Source organism: Pipra filicauda, unplaced genomic scaffold, assembly GCF_003945595.2.
Source record: "Pipra filicauda isolate LSUMZ 115617 unplaced genomic scaffold, ASM394559v2 scaffold120_size2142806_pilon, whole genome shotgun sequence".
Classification (NCBI taxonomy): Eukaryota; Metazoa; Chordata; class Aves; order Passeriformes; family Pipridae; genus Pipra; species Pipra filicauda.
In genome coordinates, this window is record NW_024103663.1 from 424,467 (window position 1) to 439,516 (window position 15,050).

General features: G+C 54.7%; 1 protein-coding gene across 5 annotated transcripts in view; it reads right to left on the reverse strand.

The window, feature by feature from the left end:
• Window positions 1-15,050, reverse strand: part of RAP1GAP2 (RAP1 GTPase activating protein 2) — a 56,077-nt gene that overhangs the window by 5,249 nt on the left and 35,778 nt on the right. For all 5 annotated transcript variants that reach the window (XM_027751626.2, XM_027751629.2, XM_027751632.2 and 2 more), the window contains 19 exons: window positions 12,925-12,960; window positions 12,646-12,690; window positions 12,069-12,101; window positions 11,695-11,904; window positions 11,083-11,186; window positions 10,515-10,593; window positions 9,652-9,705; window positions 9,315-9,398; window positions 8,361-8,461; window positions 7,579-7,708; window positions 7,234-7,389; window positions 6,473-6,544; window positions 5,987-6,073; window positions 5,605-5,739; window positions 2,779-2,916; window positions 2,267-2,385; window positions 1,837-1,950; window positions 1,252-1,369; window positions 599-725 (listed from right to left, as the gene is read on the reverse strand). In XM_027751626.2, coding sequence (XP_027607427.2) covers window positions 599-725; window positions 1,252-1,369; window positions 1,837-1,950; window positions 2,267-2,385; window positions 2,779-2,916; window positions 5,605-5,739; window positions 5,987-6,073; window positions 6,473-6,544; window positions 7,234-7,389; window positions 7,579-7,708; window positions 8,361-8,461; window positions 9,315-9,398; window positions 9,652-9,705; window positions 10,515-10,593; window positions 11,083-11,186; window positions 11,695-11,904; window positions 12,069-12,101; window positions 12,646-12,690; window positions 12,925-12,960 — 1,942 coding nt within the window. The remainder of the gene's footprint in view (window positions 1-598; window positions 726-1,251; window positions 1,370-1,836; window positions 1,951-2,266; window positions 2,386-2,778; window positions 2,917-5,604; window positions 5,740-5,986; window positions 6,074-6,472; window positions 6,545-7,233; window positions 7,390-7,578; window positions 7,709-8,360; window positions 8,462-9,314; window positions 9,399-9,651; window positions 9,706-10,514; window positions 10,594-11,082; window positions 11,187-11,694; window positions 11,905-12,068; window positions 12,102-12,645; window positions 12,691-12,924; window positions 12,961-15,050) is intronic.

A 15,050-nucleotide genomic window follows, 5' to 3' on the forward strand; every position in this document is an offset into this window, starting at 1 on the left:
CGGGTGTCTGCAGGAGAGGGGTGACTGTGGCCATCTCCCAGCTCACCACACCATCACCACAGAATGCACTGGCAAAGGGCCATTCCTGGTGTTGAATTGCACCTCATCGTGCAAATTGTCCAAATGGAATGGATGGAGTTGGTGAGTGGGTTGGCAGGAGGGGAACAGAGCCAAGACCATGGGAAGCTGCTTGTTGATTAAATAATTGTGAGTTGTGGCTCAGCCCCTGGAGCCAGTGGGTTTCCACGACTACTGCACATGCCTGTCAGGGGAGACAGAGGGAGGAAAGCCACAGTAAGAGCCACCTCTGTGCTCTAATTGAGAGGGAAATAGTTCCCTGTGGAAATACAGAACTAGAGCACATGGGGCCATCTCTCCAGAACAGCCCTGTCAGGATGGGAGCTGCCTTGCACCCTGTGGATGCCCATCCTGCCAAGGTGAGCGTGGCTGCTGCTTCACCCGGGCACCTGGGCAAGGCTCCTCCATCCCAGAGCCATGGAGCCCATTCCAACCCACCACTACAGGAACCTGGGGGCTTCCAGGGGCTCCAGGGGCGAAGTCAGAGGCAAAGCCTCCCACCAGCCCTCCTACAACCCACCTGTGGGGCTCCTGCTCATGATGACAGGGGTTGCCATGGCTCCTGCGCTGGGGCTCTCACTGCCAGATGAAGCGCTGTAGACAAACACGTCCTGCTTGAATGGCGATGCAGTGGAGGGCTGGCTTCCCTGCTCAGAGAGATGGGACATGGCTTTTCCTGCAGCCAGCTCTTCCTCCCACACCCTGCTGATGCCCCACTGCACCCCTGCCCATTGCAGGCCTGCCACCAGCTGCTGGTGGGAAAGCTTGTCCTGATGGAGCAACCTCCCAGCCCGGGCACACTGAGCAGTGCCCAGGGCACCCCAGGGTTCACTGGGCTGTCACAGAATCACAGAATGGTTTGGGTTGGAAGGGACCTCAAAGACCATCTAGTCACATCCTCCCTGCCACAGGCAAGAACGCTAGACCAGGCTGCTCCAAGCCCTGCCCTTGAACACTTCCAGGGTTGGGGCAGCCATAACACCCTCATGTCCCACCAGGCATCCCAGCCCTCCTCCTCCCCACACCCAGGGATGGGATTAAGCCCCTCCAGTGGTGAGGAAGCACCTGGGGGCCTAGTGGACACTTTTCCCCCACAGAGACCACCCAGGGGTCAGGAGGCAGCAGGGAGCCAAGGGACACGTGGAGTGTGTCAGGGGTGGGTTTGGTGCCTACCACGCTGTCATACTCCTCCAGGGTCTCGCTCTCCCCCGCCGTGCTGCTGAAGCTGCTGGTGCTGGAGGAGGAACGGGAGATGTTCGACCGCCCGTTCTCTTTCAGCTTGATAAATGGCCTAGGGAGAGGCGGGATGGAAGGAAGGGCGCGAGGCTGTCACTGGGGAAGGATGTCCCTTGGGCTGGGACAGCGGGACAGACCCTCCTGCCACCCTTGGAGCAAAGTGCTGCTGTAGGGATGAACCTTTTGGGTTGCTTCTGTACATAACCACATCCAAAGGCGTGGGATAAGGTGGTGGGTGGGTGGCCCAGCAGGAAGCCCAGGGTGCAGCTGACTTCCCCTTGGCACGGAGGGACAGGTACTGCAGCCTCCCCAGCTCCTGTGCCCTGAGGATTTGGGCAGCCTCTGTCAGATACTGCTCCTGGTTCTTCTTTGTAAAGACCATAAGGGAGCTGTGTTCATGAATCACAGGAATCTTTTCTCCCCTTAGTATCAAACTTTTTTATAGTAAAACCTGGCGATGATTTTGTTTGACAAAGTCCCTGATGTCTGTGGTAGGAGAAGGATGGACTCCTCCCGGCTCACCTGTCTTTGTTGGGGCATATTTCAGGGGAGCTAGGGTTGGACGAGGTTTCAGACTTCATCTCTTGGGAAGAATGTCCCAAATCTGGTGTCTTCTGGGCTCCAGAAACACTGTCACTGAGGGCACAAAGAGACAAGTTGCATGAGTTATACAAGAGACTTAAAAAGGATGGTCAAATTATATTCCCCAACACCAAATATAAACTGTGAGAGTGACAGATGCTCTACGGGTACCATCACTTTGATTTAAAACAGAGGGAAGGGATCCAAGGCGCAATTTCTCAAACATAGCAGAAGCAGCTCTTGTTGCTGGTTCTGTGAAAAGGAGGGGCTGCACCCTGGGATAGGTTTCTAGCACCCACCAACAGCTTTTCTCATGTTTAACACTCAAGAGGGTCTTTTAACCTTAGTGACAGAGCGATGACAAACTCACCACCTTGTCCTGCTCTCCACCTGGCTCTCTGACGTCGTGTGCAGGCGAGGGAACAGCCCTGACCGGCGCTTGATGGGGCTCCTGGACTGGTTCTTGGCAGCAGTGGCTGGTACAGGGGGCTGAAAGCAGAGAACAGTCTGAGTTGGAGAGCACAGCTCCCTCCTGGGAGCTCAGAAACTAAACAGCCTGCACAGAATTGTGCTGCCTGCGATTCCCAGCCTACACATCTAGAAAATGTGTAATGTCAGAACTTCTTTTCTATCTCCTTTGTGCTTTGGGGCTGAAAATCTCAGACAGCTCATCTTTGGTTCTTCCACAAAACAAGCCCAACTTGAACAAGGCACCCAAACCCATGGTCTACTCAAGTGTTCTCCTCTCCTTTACCCTTGCTACCCCTGCAGGGGACTGACAGACTGTCAGCACAGTGCCCCACTGGGCTGCACTGGGCTGGACAGAGGAGGGACAGTGGGACAGAGAGACAGCAGGACAGAGGGACGTGTGGCTGCACTCACTGAGAAGGTGGTCTTGGTCACCTCGCCGCTGTTGTGTGCGATGCCCCCGCTGAGGCTGCCCGGGATGCCACTGCCGTGGTGCTTCTTCTGGCTGCCCACCATCGTCTCCATGGAGTGGCTGCGCACCCGGATGGCTCTCTGTGGCAGAGGGGACAGGGGACAACAGGACATCACCACTCTGTGGGGTGCTGGCCCCAGAACCCCTCCTCAGTTCCAGGTCTCCCCCAGGTACACGGGAGAGTAACCTGTCTGGGCCTCGCCGAGAACCAGCACACCCCAACAACCCCACTGGTGACAGCAGCAGCCCTGGCAGGTGCAGTTGAGCATGGGCCACCCTTGGGGAGCCCCACAGCCACCACAACATCAGATTTTTCCCCCATTGCTCCGTGATACCAAGGACTGCAGCTATGGGACCAGGAGCAGCAGACACAAGCCCCACATCCAGCTTCCTGCCCTGTGCCTGACCAATGTCCCAGACCCCTTGGCAGGAATGGGGACCACAAGCGAATCATAAGCCATGTTTGTGTGCACACCTCCCATGATTCTCCCTGGACTTGGAGAGGACAGATCCTGCAGAGCCTCCAGCCCTGCCTGCACCTCTCCTGCACTGAGGGACCTCTCCAGCCTGCCCCAAAACAGCTCCTGAGCTGGAGGTTTTGCAGCCACACAAAAGTGCTTCTGTTCTCTAATGCTTGAGAATACATTCAGTCTGAAGCTCTGCTGCTGGTTTGGTCCATGCACCTCTGGAAGAGACCAGAGGTGAGCTCCACAGCAGTAGCCCCACAGCAGCTGCAGACTCTCCCTGCTCCCTTTGATCTTCACATCTCCCCATCAAGCAGCCCCCTTCCCTCACTCTTCACAGCAGTCACCTTTCCCTGTTCCCTTTGCAGCTATTCCCTGTGCTGTCCCATCACTGTGCCATGGCTGCTGCTCCTCCAGCCCGAATCCCAGCTCAGGCTAAAGAGAGGAAATGAGCCATTGTGGGCCAGATTCCTGAAGGTGCCAGCACTGCATCCACAGGCACTTGGGGTCACAGAGCTGCAGGCAGACCCACACTGGGGTAAGCGGGAGCTGCAGCCCTGAGCTCTCACGGAGCCCTCAGTGCTGGAGACCACAGTCCCAACAGCCCCTCCTACACATCCAATAACAAACACCAAGCCAGAGTCCATCAGAACAGATTTATTTGGGTCAGCAGCAATTTATACATAATTTGACAGTGTTTGTAGGTAAAAGTGACCAGTTGCTTTGCTGCCAAGCAGTGCCTGTGGGTGCTCACACCCTGCAGGCTCCTGCCCTGAGCTGGGGAGCTCTGTGGGGCACTCCAGCACCCCCTCTCCACAGAGCAGGTCCTCTCCCTGCAGCAGAGGCAAAGGCACCTCTCGCTCGCTCGTGGCCCAGCAGAAATGGGCTCCACTCACCTCTGAGAGTGGGCCCCTGGTCTCCCGGCCAGGGGGATGGGGCTGCCAGCTGGGTTGTGGGTGTGAAGCATTGGGCAAAAAGGTATCATGAGGACCGGGTCTCACCCCTTGCAGCCCTCATGTACCGTCTGTATCTCCCTGGTCACTCCAACAAGGCTCGGTGCAGGACATAAGCCAGCAGGCAGCCCAGCAGCGCGGGCCCGAGGCGGCCAGGCAGGCGCAGCCCAGCACAGACCACGGGGCTCACCTCCCACCCCAGCACTCCCTGCAATGCCAAGAGAGCACGGTCTGTCTCCTCACACACACAAAGTGTGCCCAAGCATGACCTCAGTGCTGAGCCCCTGGCGTGGATGCTGTGATGTACAACTGACTGCACAGCAGTTCCATCCCTACGGCTCACACTGAAACAGGACACACCTGAGCCTCCTTCCACTGCAGTAGGGGCTGGGGAGGTGAACACTCCTCCTCCATGGCCCCATCCTCCAGGTGCAGGATGAGGCAACTCATCCACCAGAGCCCACTTCTCTGGGCCACAGATGTCACTGTGCCTGCGAAGTAACTGCAGGAGCTGTCCCAGTACAGTGGCAGCCAGGACAGCCCCCCTGCCCATACAGTGATGGCCACTCTGTCAGCCCTGTCCCCACAACAAGGCAGCCCCACCAGAGACACCTGGAATGGCTCATTCCCCCAGACTCAGGTGCTGCCCCTCCATCTCGAGGGATGTCCCCACTGCCCAGCCAATCACTGACCCTACTGCCAGTGGTTGCTCAGAGTTTCCTCCACAGCATTTTACCTCTGTTCCTTCTCCTCCAGCTCACACCATCTGCTCTACCTCACACTCACCCAGTCCCTCCAGCACATCCAGCACCCCTTCCCCTCTCCACCCCCCCCTTTCATTCTATCTCCTGTTTTAAGCATAATGACCACCACCTCCCCCTTGCTTGCCATGGTAGTCACCTCAGGAATCTCTCCTGCTTGCTGTCCCATAGCAGCATCCAGCAACTGGTGACAGGAGTAGGACACACCCTGTCACAGCAGAGCCTGGCTGCAGGCACAGCATGTGATGGGGGGCTGGCCCTCGACTGACATCCCTCTGGACACTCGAGAAATGCCACAGCACACTGGTGGAGGAGGAGATGCTCATGGGCTCTGGAGAGGTCACTACTACGGGGACACTCACCAACAACAATGGGACCACACCACCCTGCATCTGCTCCCATTGGGGCCAGCTCGGGTGCTGGTGGACTGAGCGGGTGGTGGTGGCAGGAGCCTCCACCTCCTTCCACCACCCTACCTTCAGGGGACACCTCCCGTCCCCCAACACTGCTCATCTGCATCTCCCACCAACATGTGCTTTGCCAGCCCTGGGTGCATTTTAGCTTTGCTCTTGGCAAGGGCAGGGCTTTACCTTGAAAGACTCCAGAAAGCCTCCATGACCCCCATTCTCCAGCTTGTCCTCCTCGGGCCCCAGCCCCAGCATGGTCTGCGTGTGCCCATGGAGCTCATCGTGAAGGTTGTCCAACAAGGCAGCCCGTGTGCGGTCCTGTGGGAATGAGAAGGGACTCAGCCAGGGCCCTGAGGGAGCAGCAGTGGCACTGACCCACTGCTCAGCTGGCTTGTCCCTCCTGGAGGGCAGTGCCTGCCCCACAAGGCCTCATGGCCATCACACTCCAGTCACTCGTCCCTGCAAGTGCCAACCCATTTCAACAGGGACAGGTGGCTTTGAGAAGGAATGGGGAAATTCCCCACACCTGGCACGGTGCCAGGCAGGGACACACGGGCAGCATTACCTCCAGCTTTGCAAACTTGTCAGACTTGCAGCAGGCGTTCTCGGCGTTGATGAGCTTGGTCAGCAGGAACTCCCGGAACTCAGGGCTCTGCAGGGACAGAGCCAAGGTGGAAAACACCTGCTGTTGTAAGACTCCCCATATCCCTGGAGCTGTACCAACCCGAAACGTGGGCTCACAGCACCCTACAGCCCCTCTAGATGTGGAAGCATTGGTGGAAAACCCCAGACAGGCTTGGGGTGCCCTCCTGCACCCACACAGATGCCCTGGCACCAGAGCTGCCACTGCTGCCTCATATGGGTGATGCCATGCACTGGTGCACGGCCACTCACCCTACCATAAATCCCAGGGCCCCACTGGAAACCAAGATCAATTCAGATCAATTCCAGAAGTCATGTTTTCCCCAAGAAGGTGGAAACGCTTGGAAACATCTCGGACACACACATCTACTTTCTTTATGGTTTGGAACGTGGTTCCCTCAGCTCCTACCTTCTGGAACACCGGCGGGTTCGGCAGGGCTGGGCCAAAGGAGGGGACATCTTCCCGGGCCGTGACTGACACCTGCAGAGCCAAAGACACATTATTCTCATGGGTGCAGCAGTATAACAGGGTTTATGCTGCCTACACCCAGGTGATGTGTCAGATGGATGTGAGCTGTTCCAAGGCACATTCAAACACTGAGGAGCATCAAAACTCTTTAACAAATGAGCTGTTACAGGAACTGTCATACACACAGCATTTTATACACAGATGTCTGTATACACACATCACATAACAGTGCATACATAATATACCTGTGTGCATACATATGTGTGTTCAATACAAGCTATGAGAGCCTGCCAGGCCTAACTCTGGTTGTGTCACTGAGCATGGGGAAGGTGCTGGGCAGTTGCCTCCAGAATTTGGTCTGAGATCATCGATTCATGGAATGGTTTGGGTTGGAAGGGATATTAAAGATCATCTATTCACACACCCCCTGCCATGGGCAGAGACCCTTTCCACTAGCCCAGGTTGCTCCAAGCCCCATCCAACCTGGCCTTGAACAATTCCAGGGATAGGGCAGCCACAGCTTTTCTAGGCAACCTGTGTCAGGGCCTTACCACCCTCATGGGGAAGAATTTCCTTCTAATCTCTAATCTAACCCTGCCTTCTGTCAGTGGGAAGCCATTCCCCCTTGTCCTGTCACTCCATGCCCTTGTCAAAAGATGCTGAAGCAAGAACAGGCACGTCCACATTGGGATTGCCCTCACCTTGTACACTGTGTTATCTCCCTCGGGGTTCTCCACCTGCACCACGATGTAGGCGTGCAGGAAGTTGGAGGCAATCATGTCTGGGACAAACGGCGTGTTCTCCTCTTGGAAGATAATTGCCACAATGTCATTGCCAATGTGCCTCTTCCTCTGGAGCTAAGCAGGAAGGAAGAACATTGGGTCGGTAATGCCAGGCGGTTCCACTCCCATGGAAGCAAATGCCAGCCCCGGGCTGGGAAGCCAAGCAACCACTTCTGTGGTGCCATGGTGCTGGGGCACTGGGCAGGCCAGTGTCAGTGCATCCCCACTCAGACCCTTCTGTGCAAGGAAACTCATCTCTCTTACTTGTTGTGTGTCTCCTTCGGTAAAAGGCAGCTTTGTAGAGACATGAAACATTATCTCCCTGTCCCTGAACACCGTGTACACAGACTCTGCTCCCGTCTGCCCATGGCTGACATCCAGGCCTCCTCGAAAACTGGAGATGAAGGGAAAGGCAGAGAGAAAGGAAGAAATATTAATTGAAAGCCTCACAGAGAGTGCCAGTGGCTGTCAGGGGACAGGCTGATGGAACAGGCTAGCTCATTCATCTTTATCTAGAAGTGAGCAAACAGAAAGAACAAACCATGTCACATGTTCTAACCAAGCATCGCCATCACCAGCCTGAAATACAGGGTGTACACAGAGCAGGGCCGGTCAGCCAGGGCTGACCACAGCTGTGGGCACCAGCTGTGGCACCAGTGGTCTCACCATCCCTCACCAGCAGCGGGGGGTCTCTGCCCACACCAGGGCTGCTGCAGTGACCGCCCCGGAGGCACCCACAGCTGAGCTGTGACACTGGGCACGGCACATTTCCACACACAGCTCCTTCCATCTATGGCTGAGCAGAGCCAGATTTTAGCACGACCTCAAATCTGCAGGAAAATAAGTTTTTCTCTCTTGGCAGCTCCAATTTTTTTTTTTTTGAAAACTCCTCCAGCTTTGAAAAACAAGCCAAAGCTATATTTGCTTCTGCTCTGCATATCCCGCTCAGGAGAGAGATGACTTCTGTTCTCACACATAGATATTTTTACATATGACATGGTTTCTTGTTAATGTATTTGTAAAATCATCCTTTTTATCTAACTTACCCTTTGAAGTCCTGGAGTGTTATGGTGTCTCCCAGAAAACTTAGGAAGTTCTTGAATGCAGTGCTCTCTTCATTATTACCAAACAGCTCCTCCTCTTGGGTCTGCAAAACACAGAGTGCATCTGCTGACAGCCCCCATCTCCCTGCCTGTCCATCCCCTGCCACCTCCTGCTCCATCCACGGGGTCCCTGGGGTGTGACCACCTTGTTCCAGGTTGCTCCCCTCCTCTGCTCCCCAGCTGGCACCCCCACACTAACCACTGGCCACCAGCACTGTCTGTGGGCTGTCACAGCCTGCTTGGCCCCCAGGACACTCCAGGGTAAAGCTGCTGAGAGCTACTTCTGACCCACAGCAAGGACCTTAGGATAATGTCCAGGAAATATCAAAACACAAGTGAATCCTCCATTGGAAAATCCAAGCCCTAATCCCCCTCCACATGCTGTATTTCAAAACAATGAGACCCTAATTATGGCCTTGCATGAGTCACTCAATCAAACCCAAAATGCAACATGTAAGATAATCAGAGTGCCTGTCAGAATAATTCTTGGTGAGTTCTGAGGGTGAGCTGCCTCTGCACTCCCCATCCTGAGTCCCCCAGCTAATGACAGCATTTTCAGCAAGTGCCTGTCTTCAGAGCCCATAATCCCTCTAGACAAACATAGCTGTTTTGCTGTCTAAACATATATCTGATTAAAATACCATGCCTGCTAAAATCCATTTTCACATCCGCTTTTCCCTACAGCAGCTTGTGGGCTGATTTCCATACTGAGATTTTTCAGTCACATCATTTTTTAATGAGTAGGGAAAACATCCGAGCAATAAGAAACACAGTCAGTGAGGACACAGAGGTGCTGCATGTGGCAGAATTAACAATAGGGTTGAGTCTGTGCCCATGAAACACGGCTCTCTGGGGTGCAGGGATGTGCTCCACAAGAGTGGCATGGGGGCAACTCACCTGCCTGAACTTCTGATAGATCACACCAAACTTGAAGGTGTTGTTGACCTCATGTTCATCATACGACACTATCATCTGGGACGCCTGCAGGAAAGCAAAGTAACAATTGTTTCACCAGGTAGTTCAAAAGCTGACAGACCAAACCCACGGGCTGTGACACCACTCCTCGTGGTGGGGGTGGGAGAGCCCACTGGAGCTGCAACAGGGTACAATGGTTGGGCAGCACCGGGAGGGCGGAAGGGGGAAAGAAGCCAAATTCCCACATAATTAGGCCAAAAGTTTTCCACAGTGGCCCTGGGTGGGGTTCTCAGCATCCCTGCTGGGCAGGTTACTTCACCTTGGGGTAGAGAACCGGGTTAAACTTCAGCCCAGAGGCGTCATCACAGAAGGCCTGTGGGCAAAAGGAAAGAGCAGTCAGTGCTGGGTCCCTGGCCAAAACTTCACAGCAAGGCCATGAATGTGTTACAAAGAAGCCAATCCCAGCATCTGATTACAGGAGTTCCCTGCTTCACATCCTCTCACTGGGATGCCCTGTGGCCTGGCTGGCACCCAACTGAGGATGCAGCAAGACAAGTCCCAGGTCTCTCTGTGGGTCAAAGGTGGTGCCACTTTCTCATCTCTTCTCCCAGATATCAACCAGTGACCTGCCTGGGATCAGCAGGAAACTAACAGTGGGGCCAGCACATAGCACCACCCAAGTGCCCCTTGACCTGAGAGCCGAGGCATTGCTGCCCAACGCTGCCCAACGCTGTCCAACACATCCTCACACATCCCAACACCGCCCAACACATCCTCACACATCCCAACACCACCCAACACCGCCCAACACATCCTCACACATCCCAACACCACCCAATGCTGTCCAACACATCCTCACACATCCCAACACCACCCAACACCGCCCAACACATCCTCACACATCCCAACACCACCCAATGCTGTCCAACACATCCTCACACATCCCAACACCACCCAACGCTGTCCAACACATCCTCACACATCCCAACACCACCCAACACATCCTCACACATCCCAACACCACCCAACACCGCCCAACACATCCTCACACATCCCAACACCACCCAGTGCTGTCCAACACATCCTCACACATCCCAACGCCACCCAACACATCCCAACGCTGCCTGAGGCGCAGTGGCACAGGCTTTGCTGCAGGTGTCCCAGCCCAGCTGGGCATTTTACCTTTGCAATCTGGGGGATACTTGGAAGCTTGCTCAATCCTGCCAGTGGGATCCTTTCATGCAACGTCTTCACTTTAGACCTAGCAAAGAAAGGACAATGAGCAGACAGACGTCAGGGAATGTCTACAGCAAAGCTGTGCCGGCTATTGGGAAACACTGTTGTGCTGCATTTGTTGGGCCTGGTTAGTGAGCAAAGGCTCAATTTGTCTTCTCATCTCTGCAGCTCTTCAAATATTCATAGTTTGGAGGGAAATGACAAAATGCTTCAGACATGCTGGGTCCTGTCAGCTTACAGAGGGATGGCGAGAGATGTGACTGGTGTTATCCCAGGCAGGATTAAACGCGCAGAGGTTTACACTCAGTTCCAGCGGGTTTAGCAACAGATCAAAGTCTCATGTTCATTATCAGGTTTGGGCAGCCCCAGTGCAGAAACACAAGGATGCTGCCACTGCTTCCCATCCCACCCTGACCCCCTCCACACTGCTGACAGTCTGGCTCAAGCATTTGCTGTAGAAACCGGGGACTCCCAAAGAGAGAATATTTTTTAAACAAGGCATTTTTTCCCATACCTGAGTATAACCCTTAAATATTCTGTGCCATCTGTCTCCTCACATTTAACAGAAAGGATCAGATTTCCAAGGCTGCTGGCTGTACAGTAGAAATTTAAATGATCCTAAAAATAGAAAACAGCATGTTAGTGGCAGGGAAGCAGCTTACCAATGGCAAGGACACTGCCCGGACACTCACCTGCCACTCTGCAACCCTCCCGTCCCTCAGGGCACACACTCTCACCCCTTTGCCAGGACCAGGGCTGTAATCCCTCTGCCAGTGGAGTTCAGTACCCTGCTCTTGGTGTGTTCAGAGGGCCAAAGAGGATTACAGGACTGTGAGCAAGAGGGCAGGGGTTGCCATGCTGGGCCTGTGCATCTGGTCAAGCTCAGGGTCCCCACAGACAGGAGGCTCAGAGCCTGGTGTCCCAGGATCCCTGTGGGATCCCTGTGGCTGTGGGGCCAGGGGTGAAGGCTCTGTGTGTGGCCATCACTGCCATGCTGGGAACCTGTTGGTGCCTCCACTCCTTGCAAAGGAGGAAGTTCCAAAATTTACCCATTTTGTTCACAACTGGAGACTTTTTCTTGGGCAAGGGTGTGCCATTTTCAGCCCCGAGGGATGGGGGCACCCACCTTCCCCAGGAAATGCTTGCGGTAGGCTCTGGCCTCTCCCTTGCACTCCAGCTTGTAGCCATAGGTGCTGGGGCTGAGGTTCTCCTCCTCCTCCTCGCAGATGCTGCTGTCAGATGAGGTGGGTGTGCCAAGGTTTTCTGGGTCTTCGATCCAGTACCCCCCAAACTGGGGTAGGATGATCAATGGGTATGGGCTGCCCTTCTCTAGGATCTGGAGAGACATGTGCCACGAGGGGTCAGGCAGGACAGGGGTGTGGATGTGGGGTGCAGAGCTCATTGCCCTGTGTTCTGCCCCCTTCTGCAGCAGACCCAAGTCCTGGCACCAGGGGAACGAGTCCAGCCCAGAAGGTGCTCAGGGGGGTTCAGTGCACCCACCTCATCAATGCTGGGGTACGGGATGTAGTCTTCCTGGAAAAAGGAACCAAAACACCATCTATGACCATGTGTTTCCCACCAGCCATCTCCTCACCCCAGCCTTGCACACACAACCTGGGGAGCACCTCCAGCACCCGCTGCCCTGGTCCCTCCCAGCCCATGCCCTGCATGAGGTGCTAATGGAGAGTGATGCTCCTGTCAGGTGAGGCCACAGCAAGGGGGGTGAGCCCTGGAGTGGTGCCCCTGTGCTGCCCAGGGGGGCCCCTCCAGGCTCAGGGTCTACAGGAAGGTGGCAATGCAGGTTGAGTCCTGTCTGAAGGGGGTTCCACTATTGGTGCAACTTCCAACCCTTTTACACAGCTCGACACTGAAATGCACCAGCCTGGACGTAAAGCTGGATTAGGGATTTACAGGCACTGAATTCCCATCTTTGCAATTCAATCAGTGTCTTATTTTCAGATAACATCTAAATCCTTTCCAGCCTTTTGAGTGACTGTCTTTGATGATCACATTAAACCTCTGAGATGGGTGGGGGGACACACAAAGAGATCCCCACAAGAAACAAAAATCAACCAACCTTGTGTTTCTGGCTTCCAGACCTCTGTTCTTCCAGTTTTGGTGCCTGTTTGGAACAAAATGAATGGATCAAATAATTAAGATGTTTTCAGCAACACAGGCGGTTGGCCCACTAACATGGGGGTATTTTGCTACATGGGGATAGCTCCGACCCAAGTGAGCCTGTGCTCAGGATGAGCCTCCCAACATGGTAATGTAGGAGGTGCTGTGGGGCCTCTGCCCTCATGGGCTCTGCTGAGGGGAATATCCTGCTATTACTGGCATGCACAGTGCTGCTCACCTGCATTTTTTCCAGCATTTCGAAGAATTCTGCCGACTGAAAAGAAAAGAAGGAAATCTCTTTTTTGATGAAAGTGGACACAAGGCAAGCCAGCCCAAGCCACATCACAGCAGGGACATTGGATCCCCACCCCAGACCGGGCACCCTGGCTCTGGCCCTCAGCAGAAATGGGAAGAGACTCTATCCATAACTGAGGGAGTGTGCCCTCGAGATACCCCATCCAGTCCTGCCGCAGAGCAGAGTTGGGGCCTGCAGACATCCCACACCAAGTGCCCCCCTCACCACTGTGGACAGCACATGGATCAGTGAGGGCTAGCAGCTCCCTGACTACCCAATGGCTCCTGCTCCACATTCCATTTCCAGAGAAGTCTGGGAAGAGGGGCTGAGCGAGGTCATGGCACTTGTCCTGCTCCCCATGCACGAGTGGGCAGCTGTGACCCTTGGAGCTCTGTCCAGCCCAACTCAGAGATCAGCATCACTGCTGCAGCTCCCTTTGCCAGCAGCCCTCAGCCCCCACAACTCCCCAGCTGTGTGCATGATTTGGTCAGTGGTCTGGAGTAATTTCTTTTCCTAATCACAGCAGTGTTAGCGAAGCCGCTGCCGGTGCTGCTGGGCTGGCCGGTGCAGGGTTAATCCCCACTTGCCGCTTGCCAAACGAACTAAAGAGATTAGTGAGCCTGACTCCAATTAGAAACCCTGTGTGTGCCCCCTGCAGAGCACCAGTCCCACAGTCAGCCCATCCTGCTGCCTGGCTCGAGGGCTGTGGCCAGCCCTGCCTGGCCAGTGCCGGGGGAGGACCCGCAGCCACCGCACACACAGCCCCGAGCCTTGGGTGAGGGGGCCCAGGGACAAGAACCCAACCAGAGCTCGGACAGCCCATCATTGCCTCTCCACGAAAGGTGCTGAGACCACGCTAGTCACTCAGCCATGCTCTCCCTTGGTGAAGTACTCCTTTCCCACCCTGATCTACCTGTGCTTCCAAGTGGGGCCCTGGTCCTGGTGGCAGCCAGAGCGATGAGAAGCTGCTCCAGGGGCACCCCTTCAGCACAGCTGAACCTCAGCTGGACAATCCTGATCCCTTGCCCAGCTTTGCCTGCTCTCAGGTACACACAAATAAATTACCCAGTCAAACTATGGCTGTAGATGTTGTGGCACTCCCAGTAAACCAGTAAGTGGCTTTTCTGGAGGTGTGACACAGCAGCCCCATCTCTCCTCTCACCCCTCCTCCCCTCTAACCCATGTTTACTCCTGGCCTCCTGCCCTGCTCCAGGTGCAGTGATCCTGGCTCACACAGCTGATAAGAGGCTGGGCCATGGTAGACACTGCCAGTCTGGGTGGAGAGCAGAAAGCAGGATCAGCAGCTCCCATGCTACCAGCTGTCAGAAACAGTTTGCAGGAGAGGGCTGTGGGATTTGGGGCAGAAGGGATCATGGTGAAAAGGGGAAAGGCCTGGGGGGTGATTTTTTAGTGAGCTCGTAGAATAGACTGAATTTCTCAAAACACACACAAAAAAAAGAAGAAAAAAACAGGGGAGGAGATGAAGAAATGAAAATCAAAGGCCAAAGGAAAACCTGAGAGAGATTTTCCTTTAATAATTGCAGTGAGCAAAGGTCAAATTTACAGCAGGAGCAGCCTACAGCTGCCAGCACAGGTGGGGCAGCCGTGGCTCAGACACAGCCCTGGCCGTGTTTCCAGCTTTAGACTAAGCCCACCCTTACCTACCACTCCTGCGGGAGTTAAAAAGAACCTTGTCTCAGACAGCTCTGTGCCCACAGCTGGACACTCTTTAAAAAGGCTTTTCCTTAGTTTGAGCTTGGTTTGGATTTCCTTTATCTCCAAGTATAAATGTTCTTTGAGTCAATTTGGGTAGTTTCAGGTAGCCGGACGAAGATCTGACCCCACTGTGGCACCAGATCCACCTGCTACAGTCCTGCAGAAAATGCCCACACGGACTGAACAAAGCATGCAGCAGCCTGTGCCCTTCATGGCATTGTGCATACTCAGAGCCAGCCTTACCAGGCCACAAACATTTTGGTAATTACAGTGTGTGTACAATGACACCTTTGTGGCGCCGGCAAGAAGCCACGTCACCCACCGAGGGTGCAGCCAGCAGAAGGGACTCTGCA